Genomic DNA, 27248 nt, shown 5'->3' on the forward strand with positions numbered 1-27248 from the left:
CCTGCTGGAAACCAACCAAAGTGGGATGCTCTTATCATGGTTCACACTTTCCTTAACACTGATAAGCCAACACAGGGCCAGAAACATTGCTTTCTGAAAGGCAACCTGCATTTCTTTTAACAAACATTGCTTGAAGGATGTGTAAAAATGCCCTTGCATGGCTTACGTTCAGATACTGCAACCAACTTATTAATGAACAACTTTAATTGCTCAATAATGGATGACTACAGCTCGTTTATCGTACCAAGTTCAAGTTATGAGATGTGGCATCTCATGTATTTGATTTACCTGACTTTCTCAGGTTATTGTACCAAATAAGCTTCATGAAGTAGAATGCTCCAAAGCTTTTTCGTAGCCAGGAGCCCATAGCAAAAAGCCACTTCAAATGTTCCAAATTTCTAGTTACTTTTGTAACATTTCCATGCAAGAAATTATATTATATGTGGACTATTGCAAATGATCTATTCGTTGCATGTAAAAACTCTGGAAAAGAAGCATTTGCCTTTCCACCTTTCGCTTGGGACTTCCTGGAAGATTTCTTTTCTCACCTATTCATGCAGTTTGTAGTCTCACTTTTGGACTTGATTCCATTTCAAACCAATGTTACGACAGCATTATCAATGGTGTGGTTAGTTATACCAGAACCAAACCATCGACCTTTAAACTTTGACTGCTATTTAGATGCTTATTTTATTCATTAGGAGCATTATACCAAAGAATGGTTTCTGCAGAGCAAAGTCTCAAGAACGACTCATTCCCCTATCAGGAAAAGTAAGTATAGGGCCTCTCACCTGTCTTAAAGTGACATATTTATCACACACACACAAAAAAATAATCTGCACTAATGTATGGCTGTCTCTATATATGTTAACTCTTCATTCCCCAGGGTTTTCATGTTTGTAGATCCAGAACTGCTGTCTGAAGCTGTATGCCGGGCACTCATTGATGAAATCAAGGCTGCTCAGATGTCCCAGTGTATGAAGTCCTGCATGCTCTGTGTGATAGAACGTGCCTTCCAAACAGTGCTGAAGGAACACGGTCACATTAAGAACGTGCACAGCATTCTTCAGGTACTGTAAAGATTTCATTGAAATAAATGAAATTCCATAAGCAGAAATACCAGACATTCCCAGTCACTTGCCTCCCATCTGGAGGGCTGCCATTATACAGTTACTCCAGAGACTATTATTCTCATACTGGGGGTGGATGTGTGAGCAAAAGTTACTCAGTGTTGCTTCAGATGAAAACTGTAGAAGGTAGAGATTTAAGCAAAACAACTTGTGGGCTTAAGAACACCACTCCATCCAGTACACTGGCATATCGGATCACCTTTTCCCCACTGTGTAAAAGGGTACATTAACTGATGGAAAGAAAGCAAATGAATCTTATGGTAAGTGGCTGATTCTTGGGGTTTTGTTAGTCTTCTTGCAAAGTTATACGTCCAGACTGAAACTTTGTTAATGCTGAGCCACAGACCTGATTAGTTCCACCACCACCAAGACAGCCATCTCTAGAATTTCTAAAGTTACCTGGGAGTATGGCCAATTGAACTCATGGAAACATATCAAAAAAATAGGTTCCAAATTGTATAGAATGTTGCAAGTTTTTAATGAATGTTTCAGGCTCTGCATCCCCTCTAGCAACTGCCATGTTCTTGGTGACTTTGTCCATTAATAAGTGTTCCCAAAGCCTCTGAATTTGAACCCTAGCCTTGACAAATACACCAAACTTGACAGATACACCAAACATTTTCACTGATTGTAATTATTGCTCTTGCTGCTGTTGAGGAATATGAAAACATTTTCTTATGTGTTGTTGACTATCAGTCCTTTGGAAAACAGTATTTCAAGTACTTGGAGACTTAAGTGTATTTTGTTTTAGTTATGTTATTAATTTTGTTTAAGATATTTTCCCAAATTTTCCTCCACTAGAGGATATGACCACCACATGGAGGAGGATGTACCAGTTCCTTGACATCCTCTCCAACAGTTATTTGAAGCTGTTTGACTATCTTTTGCTCCTTGACCGTGACTTTGTGCCAGTGAGAAAGTACTTAGAGGCTGCAGTCCAACCATTTACATTGGAGAAAGCCCCATTGAACTCATTGGGACTTATGTCTAAGTAGACACATAGAGAGATTGTTCTATGAAAGTCTGTTCTCTTGCCTTTGGCACTTATTGCCTTCCTTGAAATAAAACACTTATCCCAAATTGAATTGTCTGTTGGCATTTTAACAAGATTTGTTGGAGTACAGATTGGGGAGAAGGGAAGCTTAGGAAACAGAAGGAAGGAAATTACTCCCAAAGTCTTAAAAGGTCAAGTTTTAATAAGAAATATTAGAAGCGAACAAGGTTTTAAGAATACTTTAAAGAAACCTGCTAGCAGTGCTGTCTGGTGCCGCATGTCTACCCATTTCCCCATGTGTTCATACATGTCAATGACAAAATTGTTTTTGAGTTAGGGAGAGCTGAGTATTGCGAGTACCATACATGCGTAGCGTAATTTGCTATAAAGAAAAAAAGCTTGAATAGGTGTTTGCAGTCTGAACTTCATTCCAGCCAGGACTCTCCCCCCCCCCTTAGAAAAATAGGTGCCAGTACTCACCATGAAGTTGTTACAGTAAGTGCCCAACTTTTTAACAACAACAAAAAGAGGTGATGGTACTGCGTACCCTTGAATACCCCTTGAAAAAGAAATACTGATTCCAGCAATGATTCATTACTCCTTCCCCCTGTGACAGGCAAAGCCCTTAGATGTGACTGAGCACTATTTTCAGCAAGTGATGGCAGCCATTGAACATGCAGGAAGAGATATGAGTGCAGAATACAATCAATATGTTGAAGAATTGGGGAAAATCTACAGCACATTGCTGAGCACTTCAGAGAAAGGTAAGTGTGGTCCTACGAGGCTGGGATGTGAAAAAGGACCCCAGTCCCTGCGCTTCATCTGGGACTGAGTCCTGAGCCCTTATTGTAGTTGCTTTTGTGGGCTTAGCTTCCCACAGCACAGTGTGAAATCATTGATTTAGGTGCTGAAAGGGTGGAAACTGATTTGTGCACCCAAAGGGGATTGTGTCTTGTGGCTCTGTGCTTTGTTCAGGATCACCTCCTTGTAATAGATATTTGCATGCAGTCCTCGGTACCAAAAAAGACCAACTTCAAAGTGATTTCTGAAGAGAAGGAAATTTGTGTGTCTGTTCAGTAAGTGTGACCCTGTACTGGTCAGAGACAAGAAGGCTAAATGGGCAAAAGTGCCAAGTATAATTTGGGGGTCTGCTCAACGGTAAGAGGTGATATTACTGGTCACCCCAAATCAGCGAAGAGGGATATCATAAGCTTCCGACACAATGCTTTATTTATTTATTATTGCATTTCTATGCCACCTTTCCTCCAAGGTGGTACATTGTTCTCCCCTCCCCATTTTTCCTCACAACAACCCGGTGAGGTAGGTTACGGTGAGAGAGAGTAACTGGCCCAAGGTCGCCCAGTGAGCTTCATGGCTGAAGAGGGGTTTGAACCCTGGTCTCTCAACTCCTAGTCCAACACTCTAACCATTACACATTGCATGTGAAACATCATCGTTCACCCACATTGATGTCATTTGACACTTTTAAATGTTAGTTATCACCCAGCAGGCAACTACACTAAATAAAACTTACATCTTTTCCCCACGACGTGAAATATAATGGATAAATGTGTATTTCTGGCAATCACAAGGCTTTTCCTGATTACAGTGGTACCTTGGGTTACGTACGCTTCAGGTTACAGACTCCGCTAACCCAGAAATAGTACCTCGGGTTAAGAACTTTGCTTCAAGATGAGAGCAGAAATTGTGCTCCAGCGGCACGGTAGCTGCTGGAGGCCCCATTAGCTAAAGTGGTGCTTCAGGTTAAGAACAGTTTCAGGTTAAGAATTCGACCTCCGGAACGAATTAAGTACTTAACCCGAGGTACCACTGTATCTGGAATTGGTGCTGTTCATTGCCCTGAAGAAACTGCTATTTTGCCTCTGGCTAGTTGCTTCACATTTTTCTACATTAGCTTAATTATAAGAAGGCTCTTCATCAGCTAATGCAGGGCAAATGAGCCACGGTTTTGTTTTGTTTTTTAAAAAAGCCCATGGACTTCCACTTTCCCTTTACCGTATGTTTCCGTCGACCTCTAGTGTAGTTCCTAGTCTCTGCTTTTATTCGTCTGGCCTTCACTTTACTCCTTGAAACTGAAAGATTAACAAAAAAATTCTCTGTGTCCTACAGATGTGGAGAAGACAGCGGTAGAAAAAAGTTCAGGCATCCCTTTACCCAACCCTAACATCAGCTTCCACTTGTGGAGAGATGAAGACCAGCTTTGTGAGTGTCTGTTCTCATGGCCTGTATCTCACTTGGAAGCAGCCTTTTTCACTCTGTGAGAGGGCAAGCAGGGTGGAGTCACTCCAGGGATGCAGTGTCCCTGTGGTCACTGCAAGCAACATGTCTTTGGCCCCTTCTGGTTTCCTTTTGGCTACCATACCAGGTGTAGTTTACTGCAGACAGTTCTTTTGGGGGGCAAATGGCAGTGAGGAGGGGACTGTTTCTCAGAAGTAAACCTGCATGAGGCTCTGATCCAGATTAGAAGCATATTCTACATTGGGGGGGGGCTGTGATTTCCCCCCTTTCTTTCAAAATAAAATTGACCAGTTTAAGCATGCCTCTTAAAAAGTGTACAGCTCATAACATGTGTTTATCCTTGCCATGCCTACTTTCTTTAAAATAAAGAAAGATAAGATAAATATAAGAGCTCTTATCTTTCAACATGGGGGAACTACTCACCTGTATTCTGAAATTGTAGAATCCCAGGAGGGGAGGTAACATGTTTTTCCTCCTGAATATTTTGATTGGCTCTAACCATCTCAGGGGAAAGGATGGGAACCAATAAGGTAGTGTTTTCGTGTCAGGAGGCAGCCTACATTATATTAAAAAATGTTGTGTATGTGCACATAGACTGAAGTAGTCTAGCCTATGAATGTGGGCAAGAAACTTTACTTTTGTAGTGTTGAGACAATGCCACACTGTGCCATGTGAAGATTCAAGAATTATGATGGCCTTCTAGGTATTTCATAAACCATCTCTTCATTTTAGGGAAGGAGTTGGTGCTATTCCTCCGTTCGCCAAGTCAATCCTGTGAACAGGATTCCCTGAGTCCAGAACTGGATATCTTTGAGTTTCAGGATATGGGGCCAGACTTTGACTGCTGTGAGCAGACACGTTTCTCTGTGCTTTCCAACGACAGTGGGATTGAGCGAGACCTGCCCAATCTGGGCGATGAAAATCAGTCTTCTTGCACTGCTGACGCTGAGCACTCTCGGCTCCAGAGGAAAGGCTGCATGAAGAAGAAGGGGTCTCCTCTGGACAGCCTCGCTTTCCTACAGAGCGGCTCTAATGGGCAAGGAGCAAAGCCTGCTGGGAAGCTGCATCGGAAATCTGGGGGTAGCGTCATGGAGCCAGTGGCTCAGCTGAAACGGCTGCACACAGCTCGTGTCTTGGTACTGGGTGATGACAGAATTCTGGGGCGCCTAGCCCAGGCCTATTACTCCCTGAGGTAAGTGACTGTTACCTTTGAGAAGAGGGAGAGTTTTGATGTGTTTGGGACAGAGTTCCCGTTTCTGTTGCAGAATCTCCTTCTAGGCCAGGGAGGTCCAACTTCTCATACCAAGTTGGCCACAATAATACTTTGACATGGAACCCATGGGCCACACACTGCCCATATCTTCCAACTTTTCTCTGAAGGAAATAGGGACATCCTATTCCATAATAATAATTTATACCCTACCCATCTGACTGGGTTTCCCCAGCCACTCTGGGTGGCTTCCAATATATATATTGTTTGTACGCACACACACACACACACACACACACACACACACACACACACATAACAAAACATTAAATATTAATAAAACTTCCCTATACAAGGCTGCTTTCAGGTGACTCAGGGGTCGGATAAATCCATACTCTCCAATATTTTTCTGGTTAAAATAGGGACATCCTAAGTAAACACTGGACATCCCAAGATCAAACCAGAAACTGGGGCAGCTTCTGTAAAAGTGGGACTGTCCCTGGAAAACAGGGACACTTGGAGGGTCTGACACTGCCTTGTCGTGTGTGTGTTTGTGTAGGAAGCAAGCCCAAAATTTGCTGCTTCCCTCCCGCCAGCCCTCACACTGCATTCCCAAAGTGAGGCACCAGGCTTTGGGAAGGAGGCATGACGCTCCCACCTCCATCCCAAGCACTAACTAGGCTTTGGGGAGGAGGCTGGAGGAAGGGTGGTGCAAGGGCTGGGCCTGCGGGGGTGTCAAATATTGCCAATAGCTTCCAAAAAGGTATTGAGAGCCACATTATGCCCTGGGGCCATGTGTTGGACCACCCTGTTCTAGGCACTGCTGATGTGAAAGCATGGTCATGATTAGAACAAGGTGTTAGTATGAAAATGGCAAGGGCACAGGCAAGTCTCTTTAGGGTGCTCAGCATGACTTAATGGGAAGTTTTATGCTAGGCTAGGGGCAGCGGGGGGGGGAGGGGGAGGAACATACCAAGGAGTTCCATGGGAAATAGTGGGAACCATATTCTTCCTGGCTAGAGAATGAAATGGATTCCTCCCCCTACATACCATTATTTGTGGCTATCAGAATACTATGTGCACAGGTCCACCTGTGTCCTCTCCACCACAAGAGATGAGATACTGGGATGACCTAAGAACAATTTTCCCTTCCTCATTTCCAGGAAGCGGGAGAGCAGACGTGCCTTTCTTACACCAAGGCTAAAAGTGCAATTTTACTATGTGCCTGTTGTGGAGGAACAACCCACATCTTCCCCCACCGAGGTGAGCAGCTCAGGGCCATGCAGAGGATGACAGAGCTAAATTGTGGCCATCCTCTTCCTACCACGTTCTTATGCTCTTTGTGCTTTTGAGCTTATTCTTCTACTTCTCTTCCAGGAAGGTGCTCTGCCTGACCAGACAGAGCCTTGTGAGTTGGCTGCTTACCTTGGAAGAGCTGATCCATGGTACGAGAGCAACATTAACACCCTCTGTCACATGATTCCGAAGCTGGCCACCATGGTAGGAGAGGAGCCCTTCCTTCTGCTTCTATTCCTTAGAACAGGGATAGGAACCCAAGGACTCCAACTCCCATTAGCCCCAGCCAGCAGGAGCAAATGGTCAGGGACTGTGGGAGTTGTAGTCCAGCAACATTTGCAGGCCCACAGGTTCCCCACCTCTGCCTTAGAAACAGCAATGGGGATTTTTGGAATGTTCTTCAGATGGCAGAAGGAACTGTCACTGAGGCTGGTGCTCAGTCAGAAGCAAGGGCCAAGTACTTCCAGATCTTACGTATACCTAGACCAAGGGTAACCCTGAGGCTCAGCCAGCATGGTGAATCATCAGGAAATATATGCATTATAGTCCAACAACACCATGTGGGCAACCCCTAATCTAGACTTACATCCATTTAGCATGCTGGCCGGTGAAAGGCTAGTTTTTCCTCTCCAACTCATAATAGAGGTAGAATAGAATGGCCAATTTTATTTTTTATTGTTTTAGTATTTCACTTTCTTGGCTCTAGTGTTGTAGATACAACGTGAGTTATGTGTATCATCCCTTGGCTGCCTAATTAACCAAGCAGGTGAAATATCAGGAATGATCAGGAAGCTAACAGAAATAGAAGGTAACTTGGCAATTGGTTTGGACTGATGCAGTCGTCTTTGATCCCACACAGCCCTCTTCTCCAAGCAAATCTACAGTCTCTGAGCTGTTCATCCTTGACGTGATTGCGTACTATGTTCGTCTGGGCTTGCAGCCGGTCTTCTTCCAGGTGTATGCAGTGAAGGTCAGTGTCCTCTTCCTGTTCTTTGAGCATTGTGAAATTTACCACCAGGCTGCACAAAAATTATATTCATGACACTTGTAACAGTTCACCCACTTGGAAGGAACCATGCTTTGAGAGCCTCTTTCTGCCTTTCAGCTTTTCTTCAGTAATGCAGATTTGGAGCCTGTTGAGGACATTTTCTTGATTGAACTGAGTCTAATGCTTGAAGAATTCAACCCTTCCAGAGGTCTGTATCTCATTTCAGGGCTCCCTAGATATCACAGAGCTCCTTTCAGAGCTCCCTGATCTCTCCAGCTGGGGAAGCGTTCGCTGGTCTTCAGCCAGGCTGTGTCTCAAGAAAATAAAAAGTTAAGAAAGGAGGCAGAAGGGTAACGGGTCATTGGGGGAAAACACCAAGTTTTGTGTTCTTCTGTAATGCCATCAGTTGCAGAACTCATTGGCTCTTATTTTTCCTGTCACTTTTATTCACATACTATTCCCACTCCAGCTGTACTTATAGGTCCTTATAAGGGAAAGTATGCCCCAATATTCATCCTCTCCCCTCCCCCTGTAAACTTAAATGGGAAGATAGCTGTGTCAGTATCCCAGCTAATTGAAATCTGTGGCTGTTTGGTTTTGCAGACACTCTACCAACAAAAAAGAAACTAACAGTAGAAGTTCCTGGTGCAGATCTTACACTCATGTATAAGAAGGTGAGAACATTTATAAATACTGGGCAAGAAAGGACAGGTACAGAGTCCTGGCAATCATCATGGCATCCTAGGCAAAATATTTCACCCACATTAATTATAACTGAGGCTATGAATGCTGGCAGAACCTGTAATTAGTTTTCATTGATGGTCCAGAAAATATGGATAAACTTCTAGAGAGACAATTAAGCTGTCCTGGCTTTTCTTCCTGCATATTTCATGCTTACCCAGAATGATAGGCTTCTTAGTTGCTGGATGGATGCGGGGGGGGGGGAGTTCTCCACTGTTCTCTGTGCTGATTGCCTGACACATGAAAGGCATAGAACAATGGTCTACTACAGTAAAAAGAAAAAAAAGAGCACAGTTGCAAAATATAGAAACAGCAATGGTTATACTGTATGGTTGAAATAATAACCCATTGTTTCCAATAAGGATTGATGCATTTTTTTTCACTGGGAAACAATGGTGATTTCTGTCTAGGTTTTGCTGAGTAACCGTGAGAAGGAGGAGACACTTTCACTGCGATCCACAGGCCTGGTTATTAAAGCCATTCCCTCAAATGAGACTGAAGGTAAAGGCATTGTATAGGTGGGGACAGCACACACTGGTTTTCTGGGCTTCCACTTTTCTGGATTCCTAGCTGGATTCCTGGGCGAGAGCTGGAGTTCTGCAGATGACATGCACTCTTGTTCTAAAGTGAAGGAGCAGTCTAAACTTGCCTCATGGTAGGTATACATTATTTTTGCCAACTTGCTGCTGTTACAAAAAAATGGGGAGAGGTTAAGATGTCCACTTCATTTCTGAAGAGAGGGCCAGCTCAGAGTTAATCTAATGTATATTTTAGAAAGCTGTTTGTTCACTATGCATTTGGACTCTTCTTACAATATTGTAACCAAAGTATGCATGATGGATCCTGAGATCAAACAGCAGGTTTTTGCCTATGTTTTGATACAGTTGGATACCATTTTGCACCAAGATGGTGGACTGAAACTTTCAAAACTCTACTGATATTTTGGTTTCTTAGAGTTACTTAGCAACGCTAGGTATGAGGCTGCTAATAATCAAATAAGAGAAACAAACAGGCCCCACAGAATGCCAGCAAATTGGTTTGGGAGAGACACATTTAAGCAATCACATGGTGCCTGTCCCCCCCCCCCAAGAACCCAACAGTTGTTTTCTTATGCTAAAAAATGTTCTGTGAAGTGAGTGCCTTAAGATGTTGCAGATACCCTATCAGTCAGTGCTCTGCACAACTCCTTCTATTTCAAATTGATGAAACTTGTTCCCCCCCACCCAAGGCTCAGTCCTCAAAATGTTATGTAGGACAAACAGTTAGTAAGGTTTCCAGAATTGTGTGACACCTGCTTTTATGCATGTCTGTTTTGTAGACACCCTGTTCCTGTGAGGGAGCAATCAGCTGCTAAATTACAGTTTTAAAAAAGAAATGATAAATGAATGGTGGGACTTGTGTTGGTTATCATCTGTGATGCTACATGCAGCACCCAATAGGTGCCAACAAAACTCATACAACCACCTTCCATGCAGCAGTGGAGGAGCTAAGCTGGGGAACAAATATACATTTCCCCCAGCAATTTTGAACCTCGGGGAAATGTTTGTATCCCTTCAATGTATCCTTCAAAGTCCTCCTTTCAGAAACACTTGGATCTTCCACAACAGGCATAGGCAAACTTTTGAGACTACAATTCCCATCATCCCTGACCACTGGTCTTGTTAGCTAGGGATGATGGGAGTTGTAGTCCCAAAACACCTGGAGGGCCAAGTTTGCCTATGCCTGTTCCACAAAAACAGAGTATGTTCATTGTAGCTGTATGTTCATTGTGTAGCCCCCCACCCTGCTCCCACAGCCCCCCATGTATCTTAAAAGGTCCTAGGAAGGGGGTACAAGGAGGAACTATAAAGTCTGAGTGAACTTCTCCATGCCGTTTCTCAGGGTAGGAGAAACAGTGTTCTGACTGTGTTCTAGAGCTCTCTTCTACTGCTGAATAGAACAATGTTAGTCATGGAGGAAATTTGGGGCAGCGCTAAACATGGCAGGGGATCATGCAAATGCTTCAGTCGAGGCAAAAAGAAGAGGGAAAGTCATGACTGATTCATCCATCTTTCTTCATTGTACTCTGCAGATTTGGTGTGCTTGAATGTGAATACTACTGAAGTTGTAAAAGTATCCAACCTCTCAGGACGATCATATTCTGTAAGTGACACTCTGATTCTTCAGAATTAGGAACCTAGTGGTGCTGCTTAGTATCTACAGGGGGGAAATGTAGGATTTTCCACTATTCTACAATACAAAGTAGGAGAGAATCATAAAAATGTTACCCTCAATGGAACTTTATGAATCCACCTAGTGTATAAGTTAAGTTTGCTCCAAATATTTTCTGAAGCAAAAATCAGCAACCCTAGACCCATTAATGAATAATCATCATAGTTGAACATAAAAATTACAACCTCCTTTCCTCATTCTTCTGTTGACCATGTCTGCTGAGTCTCCATGGGCTTCTTTATTAACTACATCTTGCTAAAATCTCAAATTCCAACTAAAAAGACCCTGTGTATGTTTTTTTTGGGACGGAAACTTTCACACATAGCAGTTCTATGTCACTATGTCAGGTGCCAAAGCCACTCTGATACTTGAATCAGGATCCCTTCAAAGTGTTTACTTAGGTTATTGAACCTTGTGCTTTCCCAGTGAGGAATGCAAATCCTGCTTTCCCAGAAAAGAATGTTACATGAGTCCTTTGGGTTAGAAAGCAATCAGGCTTGCAAGGGTATGTGTGCACTTGGAATGGAAACTGTTAAGCTTCTTTGATGAGCCCCTTAGTAAATTGACTGCCTGATGCTGACCTACATCTCAGATCACAGGATATGTGCAACACAAAGTGGCTTTGCCACAGGACAAACAGCTCAACAAGCATTTCACAATTTCAATTGCATAGTCAGCCTTGGTGTGATGCTGTTGCACAGATATTTTCTTCCTCTTTTCATCATGGCACTATTCTTCCAATATGTAGCTCTTTACAATTTCACATGGCTAAAATTGAAATGACAAAGAAATATCCATTGCCTTTCCAGAAGGATATATAAGTCACTAGGTTTGTAATCCAAAATGTTAGATTCTAAATTACATTTATTCCTCAAAGATTAATTTTATGCTGCACCTGTGAAAGAAAGGAAAAAGGGGTTGCATTTCAGGCTTATACATCGCATACACTTGCTTTTCACTTCAGATTTCTCCCCCCTTTCACCATCAATAATTCCTACTGAGCTGAAGATTTTTGAATAAAACAGACTTATATGCACAGTTGGAACAGCATTTCCATTGCAATTAGTATCAGTATCTGAAGTGAGAAATGAATTATCAATGATTTCTCCATTGCATAATTTATCAAATAGGCTGATTACACCAGCAGTGAATATTTAAGTTTCCACTCTTGTCAATGTCGGAACCAAGCCACTATTTTGTAACCACTCACTTTGCAGGTTTCTAAATGTTTATTGGCAATACATAATTATCTTTTTCATTGGTGAACCTAAGAGCAACAGTAAAATGCCCAACAGTCATGATTATAAACAGATTTTACCAAAATAATCTGTCACAGTACAGAGCTTGTGTAGCGAATTGCTTTGTGGAACCTGACACGGAAAATAAATGGCATTGCATTTTGGTTTGTTGAACGTGGTAATTAATGTTTTGTAAAAAAATGCTTCGCTAAACTTGTAGAAGGACTGATATCAGTAATGCAACCTGAGGACTTCAGAAGACTTATGGGTTGTGTCTAACAAAGTTGTCCTGTTGTGCAAGGACCTGTGCAATAGAACTTCCTCTCCCTGTGCCCCCTGCCCAAAAATCTGCTCTGGAATGTTGGGGTAACCTCCAGAACAGATCTGGGTGGGGTGCAGGGGGCTCAAGGAGAGAAAAGGGAAAGCAAGACCCACTGTGCAGCCAGAGGTCCTTGCACTAATGGGATGACTTCACTGGATACAACTGCATGTTTTTTCCACCAAGTAGCAAATAGGAGCTTTGAGAGAGTGGTGGGAAAGAGCACAGGGATAAGGGTTAACCCATCCTTCCCTAGTGCCACGGCCCCACTCCAGTCTGTTCCCCTTGAGGCTGACATTGCTATTAAAGGCAGGAAATCCTATTCACAGATCTTCTGAATCATGTCTGGATGTGCCCTGAGAGACAGCTTTCTAGAGCAGGATTTGTTCTGTGCTTACCCACCCTTTGCACAATTCTATTGCCGGTTTTTGTTTTCTGTTGCTAAGGTAGAAACTTGAGATTCATGCCACAGAAAACAAAAAACTTGCTAATCCGGTAACACCATGTATTACATCACTTGTTTGCATTTGGCCTTAACTAAAAAAAAACCCACCCACTGCTAAGCAGAGCATTTTGTTGCATTTTTGTTCCAGTTAGTGACAAACACTATTCGAACACGCAACATCAAAATCAGAAGCACAGAACAAAGGACCTTCACTGTGTGCCTAGACAAGGACTCTAGGAGACTCTACAAGAATGTGACCAGGTAGGGCTCTCCAATAAACTGTATATTATTAACTTTTCACCCAGGTGTCCCTTCCCCATTCCTCAAAGTCAGTTCTTGAAGATGGCGTGGGTGCTACTGATAAACACTGTCAACTCAAGAACTGCCTCCAGGGAAACTGAAATGGATCAGAAGCAGTGGAGGACTTTGGTCTTTCAGATTTCAGCAGTTTTATACTGCTTTATTTGTCATGGTCTGACATTGGGATATGCAACTTAAATCACTCTGAGGGCCACATGTATCTTGTTACTAACCCATGGTGGCTAGATGTAACCTACTGGGTGACAAATCAAGGCTTTAGTCCTTTGCGGTATTTTAAAACTGTTGGTTTTTGGGCATACATCACTGTAAAATTTAGGTGTTTGGGGCAGATATTTTATCTCAGTAGTGGGGAAACTTTGGGGACCGGAGGACCAGAGCTTTATTTCCCTGCACCCCATGCATCAACTTTGACAGGTGAACGGGGCCACCCACCTGCCGATGGTCTGATGCCATGATGACATTAGGTGCCTGATAAATGGGCATGGTGAAAGTCTTGCTCACTGTCAAAGTTGTCTGGAGGGTGGTGGTCTCCTTCCTCAGCATGTTCCCTAGAGGGAAAGTAGCACCCAGCAGGATTGAACTTCCCACTCACCAGCTGATGAGTGCAGGGGAAGCACTGGTGTAGCAGCAGTCAGCAGAATTGAACCCCACCGCTCACCCATCAACTTACATCACCTAGTGATGTCAGCTGTCTAACAAGTGAGTGAGATTTGGAGAAAATGGCCTCATGGCCCAGAAGTCCCCTAACCCTTTTCTCTCTGGAATGCAGGATTCAGCACTGAAGAGTTCTTGTTTTAACACACACCACACTCCTTGTCACAGCCTAAATTTGCCATACAAAGCTATTATAGCATTTTTAGCCACCTTAGAGGTACTGGGTGATATTCAACTAACATATTCCATTAGAGCAAGGATTGACACTTGTGTAATTGAATGACCCCACCGCCACCTCCTGTGTGTGCCCTGCAGGTTGGGGGCGCCCCTAGAATAGATTTAGGGGGTGTGCAGGAAGGTGGGAGTTCCATTGTGCAAGCAGAAATCATTATGCTGATGGGATGTGTTAGCTGCACACCACCCATGTTATTCTTCTCAGACTAATCAGCCTCAGTAATTGTCAGCTGATAATGTCAATTATTGGTGTGCGTTCAAAATACATATTCAAAGGGTTTGCAAATTATATGCACCTCATTGCCTGAGGTTCAAATACCCACAAACAGATTTTCCAGATAAAAGAACTTCATATCAGAATTGGGTGAACACCAGATCAGATTCTGACCAATAGCTTGTGTATTTAGCTAATGGAACAACATCTTTTGTTTTCTTGCAGTATTGAAGTTTTCCCATGCCTAGAACCCAGCTACTGCTTACAAAAGACAAGAACCAGACGGTCTAGCCTTGAGGAAGAGGAAGATGTGGGACTGGCCAAATACTTACCTAAATCTTTATTGCTACCCATCAACACTTTTGCAGGCATTGTTCAGTGAAAAAGCTGGTAGCCACAGCTATTTCATCTTTTACTGCGTCTGATTAGGGAATATCTAGTGATTGTGTTCCCACGGTGAAGCAGTCTGTGGAAGAAAGGAAAAAGCAAGGCGAACAACAAGGAGAACAAGCAAGGAGACCAGAACAGCAGCTCAGGTCTGCAGCAGGAGATGAATCCCAGCCCAGTACAGAGAAGCTGTGTCCTTCTATAATAGTCACAGATAAAACTGTGGCAGGGGGCATGTACAAAACAAAACAGAGTATGAGAGTTTCAGACTTCAGTGCCATGCTTTCCTTATATTCATCTTCCATTGGGCAAGGAGAGAATAGTTTTGTTTCACCAGGACACAACAAATGAAATGGTGGTAATTAATGCTAAATATACTTTCCTTTGAACCCTAGTTGTGATCACAGCTCTACTTAGTCAGGTGTTGCTGGATTGTGGTATAGATATGGTTATTCTGTAGAACTACCACAGACAGGTAAGAAACTGTTCTGAATTTAGGGATTTGGATTTAATGAAACATCATGCAATTTTCGTTGCTGTTGTTAGCAGAATCTTGGGATAAAGGGTGTACATGCTACCCATCAAAGGAATGGGGGGGGGGATACTAGTAACTATTGAGACATTTGAACAGGCACATATGTGGTGGTGACTGTGTGGAATAGCACACAATATGTACCATAGGCAGGGCAAAATGTTATGCAGACAGAGTTCAAGCGTTTTCCCATGAGAACTGGGCTCCTGCTATCTTGCAGAGTGCTTCAGCCATGAAGTGAAGCATAGGCAATAAACCTCCAGCACTGGTGGCATGAAGGAAGGACTTTGTGGTGGTGCTGTACAGGTGCATAAGAAGGTTAGTGGGCCTTGCTGTGGCAGAGTCAGGTCAACGCTGTTCCCTGCCTTCAGTATTTTTATTTATTTATTAATTAAAATATTTATATTTTGTCATTTGGTCCCTCCCCAGTTCACAATAAAATTGCAGCTAAATACAATATAAATAGTAAAATGGAAATGGAGACCTAAAAGCCAGGTGTTAAAACCTGCAAAAGAAGGGGGCACAAACTGATAATCTTGCTGTACTCCAAGGTGTCATGAAACTTAGCTTGCTGCTACAGTTTACTCTTTTACATCATGCTCTTCTAGATCTTACACAGCAAGGCATTTGGACTTTTCAGCAAGGGTGTTGCTAGGTTCTTTAAAAGTGTGGGGCAGAGGTCCATAGAAACAAATTTGCATAGCAGATTTATACGTATAAGCACAGATTTATGATATAAATATCACAGAAGGCAAGCCAATTCATTTCCCTTCCAAATCATCCAGATAAATTCTTCAGTTAATTTGCACCCCACCCCAGATCACCCCAAATTAGCTCCTCTTCCATTCATTTACCCCCAAATTAATCTCTCAACAGATCTTGTAGAAATCATGTCAAATCCGCTTCACTTACCCTCATTTATTACTCCCATGCCCTGGGCAAGATTAAGAGGTCCTAAACCTCTATTCAAAATAAAAGCTAAACAGTAAAATAAAATTTTATTTTCTGAAATGACACAAAGCATGTCATGTGCAGCACAAGACAGGACCTTTGCATTGTTTTGATTTACATTATTAGGACGCCCCCTGGTGTAGGTGGGGATAAGTAATAAAAAGAACACACAGTGTACCATTTTGCTTGAATTCATTACCCACCCAGAAACTCAGAGCACACAGGACAAGATTTGGGGTCTATGCTCTGTGAGTTCACCTCTAGCAGCGCCCCTGATTCTCGGCCTAAACAACAGTATGTTTCTACTTCAGTTGCTTCATGTCTGAATGTAAGACTTTTAAAGTACCGTATTTTTTGCTCTATAAGACTCACTTTTTTCCTCCTAAAAAGTAAGGGGAAATGTGTGTATGTCTTATGGAGCGAATGCAGGCTGCACAGCTATCCCAGAAGCCAGAACAGCAAGAGGGATTGCTGCTTTCACTGCACAGTGATCCCTCTTGTTGTTGTGGCTTCTGAGATTCAGAATATTTTTTTTCCTTGTTTTCCTCCTCCAAAAACTCGGTGCATCTTGTGGTCTGGTGCGTCTTATAGAGCGAAAAATATGGTAATTGATAAACAATGCCATAAGGTTTATTGCAAGGGGAGAAGGCACTAAGAGTAGACATATGCTAGAATGTGGAAAGAAGGATAAATTTCCTAGAGGGGAAAATAATAAAAATGTAGGTCAAATAGCAGCTGATAGAACCACATGTAGCAGTGATACTCCCGTGAGTTGTTAAGGACAGTGACTTTAAAAAAGCAAGAAAAGATTTCAAAATGTTTGCAGTCTTAAGCATTTTTTTAATTGGTTCTCTTAAGTATGGTGCTGTGGCTACATGTTTACAAACCAGAAGGTTATATGATGGATTGCTCTGAATTTTGTAATGGAGATATCTGTATTAACTAAGAATGTACATTATGTAAATTAATTATAAATTATTTGTACAGATGTAATACACTTTGTATATTCAAAAGTGGAATCCTTTAATTTCATTAAATAACTTCCAAGGATGTTTGATGTCATGTATTCATTTGACAGTTGGCAGCAGAAGTAAGATATCCTGTATCTTAGGTTAGTTATATCAACATGATTTTTGTGTCCCCTGTTCAATTGCACATTCTGATTCCATTGCAAGACTGTATGGTGTGGAGAACCTTTGGTCAGTGGCCAGGGATGATGGGAGTTTTAGTCCAACAACATCTGGAGACCCAAAGGTCCCACAGATGCTGTTTTCTACAGTGGTACTTCATTTGTGTGATAAGCTGTACAATATGCACCTCTGTATTGTAAGTGCAACACAGTGGATATATGTGTGTTTGTAACTGCAGTTTTAACAGGTATTGCAGCCTCAGTTCCAATAAATCATCTAATGTTAGGAAAACCCATTGTTTCCAGTAGAAAGTTGGACAGGGATGTTGTAGTCCTGGAGATGATATTCCCCAAAAAAGGGGGGGGGACACCCCAACCCAAGTGGGACATTATATAGGATTGCTTCCGGAGTATAGAAGAATGATTTCAATTGAAAGCTTTTAAGTATTCAGTCATAGCAACACTGCAAAGGTACAAAGAGTTGGGTGGTTTCTTTATATCTTTTAATGATGCTTTATGCTCAACCCAAAGTCTTCTGTAATCCTGATACAGTGTTCCACTTTCCTTCTTACCTATTGGCAGGCTACAACAATATGGCTTTGCAAACAGTAACACCTGAAGAGCTAAAAAGTTCCGTGTCTGGTTGGATCTTGGATCTGAACTGCTTTCAGCTCCCACATCAATTAAATTTGAAATACATCTGTGAGTATCTGATGCAACGCTGCTGAAGCAGGGCAAATATATATTTAGTCAAAGAGCATCAAAACTGAATAGAACGTTTATCTTTTAAGATTATCCAATTGTATTCCTTGTAGCTTTACACCCCAGTCCTAACAATAGTTATTCAAAAGTCAGCATTAGTTTTAATGGAGTTATTGCCTCCAAGTAAATATGCTTGTGACTGTAGTGTAATTCTACATAAGTGAGATATTAAAATAATCTAGGTACATTGAAACTTTATACTATTCCTTTACTTTTACCTACTGTTCCAGAGAAATCCATTTGTGTATCACTTTACTTTCATGTGTTTCACCAAGGACTACTTAAATACCAAGTAGATTGAACTGGAAACCAAATAAAACCTAGTTAAAAACAAACCACCTGTACAATTCTTTACCAGTAAATAATTAATTCGTCTTTGAAAAAGAATACCTCTCATTACAGGGAAGCCAACTTGTAGACAGCAGAACCAGAGACTCTGAAAATACATTTTAAATGACTCATATATGAGAGAAAATTCAGTTGTCTTGGTGGTTTTCATCAGCATAATGACAGCAAATAATATGGTAGTAAGTATCAGTGTCAATGAACCTCAACTTGGGGATCCAGCAGGGATCTTTCCTGGAAAAGTCTTCCATTGCAAAGGAGATGGCATAGATTTCTTTAGCAAAGCTAAGAAGAGTCATATACCCTAATTATGCAGTGTAAGTAATATAGCCACATGGTATTTATAGGATTTTTTATTTTTATTTTTTGGCCAGTTGTAGTAACAGGTACAAAAAACAAATGCTACTTGTGATTAGTTTGTGGATAAATCCCCAACTTATTTGGGCTCTAGGAACTTTTATCCTGGGATTACAAGAGCCATTTTGATAGAAAGGCCTATGTTCCCTTAGTAGCTGATCCTAAATCTGGCTTTAATAGATTTGTCCCAAGCACCACCATTTGCTGCAGTTATATCAATGAAGCAAGAGGCAAAACCACAAAAAGACTTAAGCCCCTTGAATTCATGGTGAGCTGAAGAGAAAGAAAACAATCAGGATTAAACACAGCTTCTTTTTGCATCCCATCAAAACTATCTGAAATGCCGTTTCACCCACTATTCTCTGGCCCGTAGGAATATGGGTTCCAGTGATGCTGATCCTACATTTGGGTGTCCCCATCTATTGAAAGAGGGTGAAGAGACTGTCTTTTCTGCGAGAAGACTTTTTATTTTTTTCAATGTTTTTAAACCCTGTGACCTTCCCCACTGTAGTTTTCCCTGCCTCCGTCGTTTTATGTACTGTTCATTTTAATTGGGTTAATTATTTGATTAACTCTAGTGTGGGGTTGTTGTTTTTTGGCTTTTTAAAGTTTAGCTCCTTGGGGAACATGGTGTGTTGAAGGGTGGGGTGGGGGAATATAAATAACATGAAACAGAGTATTGGAATAAGGGACAAAACATGAGAAGAAAAACCTATTCTAACAGGTATGGCTAGAAGTAGAAACCGAGGAGTGGGAGAGTCCAGAGGGACTGCTCCAAGGGTCCTTTTATATATCCAATTATATATCTATCATATATGTGTGTGTGTATAAAATTATATATAAATATATATAATAAGTCCTATTATATATCCAATTACTTGGGAGTAAGTCCCACTGAAGTGAATGGGGCTCACTTCTCAGAAGACATATGATGGACCTGCACCACAACGCCAGAACAGCTTGGAAATGTCAATGTGCGAACCGCACAGGATAAGAATTCACCCTCATCATCATCATCTCCAAGGCCACCCGCCGTTTCCTAGCAACCGCTTGCCCTGCCCCCCTGAGGCGCCCCCGCCGAGCCCACTTTCGCCCTCGAGGAGGAGGAGGAGGAGATCGAGAGCAGCGAGCGAGCGAAGCCGGGAGGGGCTCCTCGGGAGTTCTCCGAAGGGCCAAGGCCAGCAGGTGAAAGAGGGGCGGGGCTTGAGCAGCTGGCTCGCGCTCTCTCTCGCGGCGGACAGGTGCGCCGCGGCGCATGCGCCGCGAGAGTGCTTTCCCGCTGACAGCAGGCCGAGGCCGCTGTCCTCGTGGAACAACGGAAGAAGCGGCGTCTCGCCTTCCCCCGCCCCCGCGCCCCCCACGCCCTCCTCTCAGGTATGGGAGGCTCCGCGCGCGCATTGTAAGAGGCAGTTCGGCACGAGAGGGGCGGGCGCTGGCGGCGGTTGCCATGGCAACCCGCGCGAGGTGCGGGGGGGGGGGGTTGAGGGGTGGGAGGCTGGGGGAGTTCCCCAGGCCCCACTTGCTATGGGGAGGAGTGGGCGGGGTGTCTGCCTGGGTTGGCAGGGGGCAGCTTGCGCCCCACTGAACCGGGGGGGGGGGCAATGAGTGGCTACGGGGGCCAAGAGGAGCGGTACCCACAGGGACTGACAGGGGCTTGTTTTTAAGTAGTCGCCCGTGTGGGTGGCAGGTGAGGGGATGGCGGGCCGCCACCTCAGGAACTGTTCCGACGTTCTCGGTGTGGAAAAGCGAGGAAGGGATCCAGGGCCTTGCTGGCAGGCAGCCATGCTTTTGCGGGCAAACATGTACCGCTTCCATCGCTTTTAATGGACAGTCGAGTAACAACAACAGGTCGCTGAAAACTAATGGTCAGCAGCAGAGCATGTTTTTTGCCTGTTTATTTTACACAGTTGGCAGAGCAGTCGTGCCAAGTAAAATGACACACGGTGCATCGTGCTTCTACAAAACACCTTCGCATTTCTCTTTAAAGGCTAAAAATCCTGGATTCCATTCTGCTCTGTTGCACGGCAGTTCTGCTGGTCTTTGACATTTTCCCATAGACCTGAAGTACAAAGCGAAAACGATGCCACCCCACCTGGACTCATTCTGAAATAACAGAGACTAGTAGCAATCTGGTAGCAATCCAAAGCAAATGTTTCCTGTTCCTTGAAATACTACACCACACACACCCTTACATAGAGACCTATTTTATGTGTCTGGCATTCAGTCAGTTCCTTTTGCTAACTATAACAACTTGGTGCTGTTCACTGCCCACTGAACCTGGGAATCCTCACAAAATTCACTGTAGTAGACTATCAGTGATTTTATGAAGATGAGCTTCAGCAATGCCCTGCTATATACTTTGAGAACTCTCTGGTCGTTTTATTTCATAATGCACACATTTTCTCACTTGTTGAACTTTATTCAAGGAAACACAGCTATTGTAATGATATAGCATTTTCCCAGCCCTCGACCTGCAAAATTTTGTCTCTAGAAAAAGTATGATTCATCCCTTATTTGCATATTCATTTTTATGGGATAGAACAGGAAGTTTGTTGCACAAGTCATAGTACCGAAGACATCACTCTCACACCATTATGTTTGATTTAAAATCTGCTTTATGGTAGGCTTGCTAGACCTTTTGTGAATTTTAAAAAGGTTTGGGCTGCAATTTTGCATGTGAGTTGTTTAAATACCATTGGATTTTTCTTTTTTTTAAAGTTAATAAATTACAAGACCCTTTTAAAAGTCCTTTCATTATGCAGGAAAGGAGTGTCATGCAACTGGCACTGGATAGGGCTTAGTATGAAGGTAGAGCTTTTAAAAATGCTTTTCATAGTAATCTGTAAAGGCTCTAACAGCACACACATAAACATCCCAAGGTTTGATCTGAATACACATGAGGCTACCAGTTTGCTGAAGCTAAGCAGGTTTTGGTCTGGCCAGTGCCTATATAGCTGGTTGCCTGGGAACCAAATGCCTTGGGTGCCATGATAGAAGAAAAGTGGAATATCAGTGTAAGAAATTATTCAAAAATAAGAAGGAAAAAAACTTTATTCAGAAACGAATCCCACTGAGTTAAATGGGTAAACATAGTAAACATGCATAAGATTGCAATCTAATATCTGTTCTGGAAAGTAAAGAAGGATTTGTACAAGTCAGGTTGAATTTGCTTTTTTCATTAACTCCTAAAAGCTGCATCTGATATGGAATGTTTCTATGGCTGAAACAGAGCACAGTAACTATTGTTGTAGGATTTGTTTGTTTGTTTGAAATTTGTAACTGCACTTCTGATTTTATTACCAATACAACTTTTTGCAGTGCTAGAAAAAGAATTTTTTGTTTTCATTTTCTTACAATGTTCTCATGCTGACAACAAGACTTCAAGGTGGCTGACAATAAGTGAAAATGTTCCTTGTTGGCATTTCTAATTTGTTATTCGATACTGACAAGTCTTTCTTTTTCTTTTTTTAATTTGCAGGACAAAATTGGGAGCTAAGCCTGCACCTGAAGCCATGAATACAAACAACCAGTGGGATGTGAACAAAGCACTAACTCTTGCTAGCCTCTTCCATTTTCTTTATGGTGCAGGAAATGCCTGTGCAATTCCGTTTTTAACTCTGTACTTTCGGCAGCTTGGACTGACTGCACCATTAGTAGGGATTATAATAGGATTAAAGCACTTAGTCACTTCTCTTTGGGCTCCACTGTGCTCCTATTTAGCAAAAACTCACAATAAGAGAAAAGTTCTCATCAGCGGATCACTACTGTGCTCAGTTGGAGCAAGTTTGCTTCTTACTCTTGTCCCACCACCGAGCAAGGACATTGTCTATAGGTATTGTAATGTGAGCCAGCATCCAAATAAATTACTGACAGCAAACCAGGTGTCTGATGTAAATGTGAACAGTCCAAGTGCAATTAATGTTAACCCTGCCTCTGATGACAAAACACTCTCTACTGAATCATTTGGAATAATCTCTAAGGACTTGATTACTACTGGAAAGCCAATAGTAACAAATGCACCATTCAAAATTTATTCCACTATTAATATCCCTTCTGTGATCAACAGTGGTGTCAACGATGGTGATACAAGTACCCAGCAATTCACTGATGTTCCGTATGGTGTGATATCTGGTACTTCTGGGAAAGAACTTTCCCCAGGAGAACAAACGTTGGAGACACTGACTGTAAACAGACCTGTGAAGGCAACTAGTAGCCCACCTGCTGATATGAATATTGAAGAAAAATTTGTGGAAAATGACTCTTCAGAAAGAAGTGCTAACTTCTCATTTTACACAGCCCCTGTACCTCTTAAAAAGACACAATATGTATTCAAAAACTTGTCAGGTCGCTGGGAAAGAGCACAGGATATGAGCTCTTGGTTACTACAAGGAACTGACTTCTTGGACAGTGAGCACCAGGCCTTTCTTATGGTGCTAGGTGCTGTTGTTCTTTGGGAGCTCCTGGCTGCACCTCTTGGATGGATGGTTGAGGACAGCCTCTATGAGTACCTTGATTTTGTTGATGCAGCAGACAAATATGGAAATCTTTGGATTTGGAGTTACTTAGGAGCATCTATGGGTGTCTGTGGTGTAGCAATATTTGTGGATCAGCTGAGTTGCTTCTTGAGCACGAATATCCCACGTTTTGCAGTGCATTTTTATGGCTATGCCATGTTGCTAACTTTAACGTTGGCTGTCAGTGTCTTCTTTCCCATTCATGTGTCCAAAAAAAGTGAACATGTAAACAAAACAGTCAAAGCTTTAAACCTGATTGGGAGCGATGGCAGAACCATCCTGTGTGCAGTAACTGTCTTCCTCACGGGTGCCATTGGGTCAACTGTGCAGAATTTTCTTTTCTGGCAAATGCAAGACCAAGGCAGCAGTGAATTATACATGGGTCTCTCAGTGGCCATTGGACTGATTGCTGAAATCCTGCTCTACATCTTCAAAAGCAAGTTACTAAGGACTCTCTCAGCTGGTGGCACAGTTGCCTTGAGTTTAAGCTGCCTTGCAGCACAGCTGCTCTACTATTCCTTCCTATGGAACACCTGGTCTGTGCTGCCAATCCAGATCTTCTGTGCCTTCAGCAATGGTGCCCTGTGGTGGGCTGTGAACATGCTGGCAGATGACATTGCTACTCCTGGCACAGAAAGGTCTCTCCACCTTGTCCTACAGGGCCTCTCTTGTGGCTGTGGAGCCAGTCTGGGAAGTTTTGCAGGAGGGTTTGTTGTGAACAGCTTTGGCCTAGCAGTGCTCTATCGGGCATGTTCCATTACTTTAATACTGTGGTTAATCTTGTTCTTGATTGTCCAATCCAAGTTGCCACGTCAAAAAAGAATTAATTACTCCCGACTCCTAGCTGCAGATTCTAGTGATATGAGTGACTCTGATGATGATGATAAGGAAAGGGACTGGCTAGTGAAAGCTATGAAAGACGAGAACTTCACTAGGAATTGGTAAAATTCTTGCATTTCAACGGTCTGTCAGGCAAAGAACATACTTCGGAAGAATAGGGTGATGCTATTAGAAATGATGCACATGGAATCTGTAAGAAGCCATTCTACTAGCAGTGGGATTTTATGATGTACATATTTATAAAGAAAGCAATTATAAAGATTTTATAAAGATTTTATTTTCCTAAGATTAATTTATTGCAAAAACTTGTAGCATTTTATTTTATTTTCTAAGATTTAAGTTTTCATGATCCAAGGAAATGGGACTTTTAGTTTCTGCTGAAATGAATAGTTTTTCAGCTTCAATAGTGACAAAAATTGGTTATCTTTAGAGACCCAGCTGGCCATATAGGAGGTTGTAATTCATAGCAATTTAATATTTTTTTCACTACTAGTTAATTCCTAGTAGATAACATGCTGTCTCTTCTTTCAATTTTGTCCTCAATTGGGCACAAACTGCTGTAGAAACAAATATGCTGATTCTTTATTTTTATGGATCCAACATCTTTTTGGAAACTAGCACTTGAAATAAGTGGGCCTCGATACTGGAATAAAATTGTCTAGTGGTTATGTAGATTTTATTGCTGGCAAAGTATGCGGCTTCCTTTGGTCAGTATTATTCTGAAAGAATATATTCTTTCAGAATATTCTGAAAGAGTATATATTCTATATACTCTTTCAGAATATCTCTCATCTCCTGACTGGGAACTTCCATACAGTAAAAACATTTCTTTTTAAACATATCACATCTGTAATGTGAATATAAAATCTACATTGGTTAGAATGCACATGCAGTTCACAAATCTCTTGTCTAGTTTCTATCCTGTATTAATAGCATACGTGGAAATACTGAGTTGTACAAGTTAACTCCAGGCCCCTTAACATTAGACCCAATGGATGAGGAAGCAAAGTTTCTAGGATGTAAGGCTTTGCCTCTCTTAGGTGATGGATATTAAGAATCATTTTTTAGTACTCATAGGGCTTTGCTTAAACACTGTGAGAGGAATTCAGTGTCAAGCTCTTATAATTGTTCCATCAGCATAAGCATTTCTGCTTGGCAGATAGAACAATCCTCCCTCTCCTAAGTCCTCCCCAGAGCCAATGAGTGGCAGACACAGAGGGAGAAGAGGGAGGGAAATAGCCACTGTGCTAGCAGGACTCATTGCGTTGGCTCATTCTAGCGCAACAGTTTAGTTGAATCCAGCCCTCAGCCATAATCTAGTTTGACTGATTCAGTTTACTTAGGCAAGGGAACAAGTTAACCAATGCAGAGGGCTACAAATCCCACATGTTTGCCTGAGAGAATATACACTTTCAGCTTTATATGTGTGTGTTGGAGAAGAGCTATATCTTTATTTCATAGGGGAATCATGATTCAGAAGGATGTTAGAAGCATCATGGGAAGTTGGAAGGTGGCCTTTCAAATGCACACTACAGAGAAATCCACCTTTTAATTTAAATTGTCACACATTTCAAGCTATTGGAAAATTTCCTTTCATTTCTCCAGTGCAAACTGTGCTGCTGCTAACAAGTTGCCTTTGATGGGAGGAAGCTTGAATAGGATGTTTTACTGTTCTGCAGTAGCTTGTCCTCATGCTACAGTCTTGATCCAAATCATCTTTCTATAGGTGGTAATAGCCATGGAGAGGGCAATCTACAGGCAAAGGTTTTATGCCCAAATTTTCCCCTTCCACAGCTAATAGCAACTTCCTGAAGTAGGAACATTAAACTGGTGAATCACCACACGAGCAAAGGGTGTCCCTTGCCCAGCTACTTTTTGAAAAGAAAAAAGATGTTGGGAGTTCAAGTCATGAAACTCCCATAGTCTAAATTGTCTGAATTTATCAAGTTGCTTTTCATGTGTTTTGCATGAATGCTAGGCATGTTGCTCTGAATGTTGTTGCCCTTTGGCTAAGAAAATAGTATTGACCACACCCTATGTTTACATATTGGTAGTTATGGGTATGGAAAAGTGTGTGGTGTTGTAAGTAAATACCAACTTGTATCGAGGATTAACAATATAAACTGTCCTTACAGAGAACTTTATTTAATAAGTATTTGATGTAGTAGTAATTTTCCCTGGCACCCTAGCAAGTTTTTACTTCAGCAGAGGCTGATAGGCAGAACAGTATTACGAAAATATGGTGCTTTGAGAAGCAAGTTTTACCATTCATCAGTAAGAAGATTTGTTGCTCATTCTAGATTGCATATTTAACAGCTCGCTCTGGTGCATATCTGTTTTTGTGACCCAGTGTCTTCTGGTAAAATTGCTCAGTGAAATGATTTGTCCTAGTGCCACAATCCCAAGCCAGTGCAAACAAGGACATGGTTTGAGGTGAAAGCCCTGATTGCTCTCTGTTTGCGAAAAGTTTTGCCATTCTCAGCTGTGTCCCAGAATGCTGCTGGTTTGCTTTGTCCATAGAACTCAGTGGAAGCCATTGAAAACGAAATCTGTCCCTCTCCATATAGACCAATCCTTCATTGGCATAACTCTAGCCCAGGTTTTCTTTCTCGGGTTGATAAAAATAGAACCCAGTACAGCTTGGTTGTAAGTACCGTATATGATGACATTTGGCATTACTTTGGGAGTGGTGTTAATATATATGAGGATATTTATGTATATATATTGTACAAATTTTACAAATTGCTTAATATTCAAGAAGTTAATGAATAAGATAAGCAAAAATAACCATACCTATATCTAATGAGCTGAATGTTTTTTCATAAAAGTGTCAAATAGATGTTCTCATAAAATACTATAATTATTCAAATTTTCATAAATATATTCCATAAGAAAATATTGTTATATTAATACTGCAGCTACTAAAGGATTACAAAGAGATCCTATAAATGCAAATCTGACTGGGTCTTATATTATAAAAAGCCATGTTTTCTGTATTTCCCCAAATAAAAAGCTTTGATTGATTTCATCTCATACTTCGTTATTCCAGTAAAGGACAGACTGACACAATTTTTCAATAAACATGTAATCATGTTGTCTGCTTTCCTTCCCACTGATTATGTTTATCAGTTTCCCCACATAAGCTGTGTGTGAGGATATTTTATGGGAATATGACAT

At 41.9% G+C, this 27248-nt stretch overlaps 3 protein-coding genes across 8 annotated transcripts in view; all 3 read left to right on the forward strand.

Annotated features, from left to right (window-relative positions):
• The window catches only part of PIK3R6 (phosphoinositide-3-kinase regulatory subunit 6), a 38004-nt gene extending 20830 nt beyond the window's left edge, over window positions 1–17174 (forward strand). Inside the window, exons 9-22 of the mRNA XM_079966023.1 lie at window positions 702–771; window positions 887–1070; window positions 2741–2888; window positions 4255–4347; window positions 5116–5575; window positions 6757–6856; window positions 6971–7093; window positions 7749–7859; window positions 7995–8085; window positions 8481–8551; window positions 9029–9119; window positions 10690–10760; window positions 12980–13092; window positions 14480–17174. Coding sequence (XP_079822149.1) covers window positions 702–771; window positions 887–1070; window positions 2741–2888; window positions 4255–4347; window positions 5116–5575; window positions 6757–6856; window positions 6971–7093; window positions 7749–7859; window positions 7995–8085; window positions 8481–8551; window positions 9029–9119; window positions 10690–10760; window positions 12980–13092; window positions 14480–14636 — 1883 coding nt within the window. The 3' untranslated portion in view covers window positions 14637–17174. The remainder of the gene's footprint in view (window positions 1–701; window positions 772–886; window positions 1071–2740; window positions 2889–4254; window positions 4348–5115; window positions 5576–6756; window positions 6857–6970; window positions 7094–7748; window positions 7860–7994; window positions 8086–8480; window positions 8552–9028; window positions 9120–10689; window positions 10761–12979; window positions 13093–14479) is intronic.
• Window positions 17175–17828: 654 nt separating this feature from the next.
• Window positions 17829–27094, forward strand: MFSD6L (major facilitator superfamily domain containing 6 like). Of its 6 annotated transcripts, none has more exons than XM_079966033.1 (2): window positions 17829–17955; window positions 22196–27094. In XM_079966033.1, the coding sequence occupies exon 2, from the start codon at window positions 22230–22232 to the stop codon at window positions 24174–24176; it is 1947 nt and encodes a 648-aa protein (XP_079822159.1). In that variant the 5' UTR covers window positions 17829–17955; window positions 22196–22229; the 3' UTR covers window positions 24177–27094. The 6 variants fall into 6 exon arrangements, with proteins under 6 accessions (XP_079822159.1, XP_079822155.1, XP_079822156.1 ...); XM_079966029.1 differs by lacking the exon at window positions 17829–17955 and adding an exon at window positions 19914–20091; XM_079966030.1 differs by lacking the exon at window positions 17829–17955 and adding an exon at window positions 20079–20116.
• The window catches only part of LOC307210401 (bMERB domain-containing protein 1-like), a 33907-nt gene continuing 26510 nt past the window's right edge, over window positions 19852–27248 (forward strand). Inside the window, exon 1 of the mRNA XM_079966297.1 lies at window positions 19852–19902. The gene's annotated coding sequence lies outside the window, so the exon portion shown is untranslated. The remainder of the gene's footprint in view (window positions 19903–27248) is intronic.

The sequence above is a fragment of the Podarcis cretensis genome (genome assembly GCF_951804945.1).
Source record: "Podarcis cretensis genome assembly, chromosome: 2".
Classification (NCBI taxonomy): domain Eukaryota; kingdom Metazoa; phylum Chordata; class Lepidosauria; order Squamata; family Lacertidae; genus Podarcis; species Podarcis cretensis.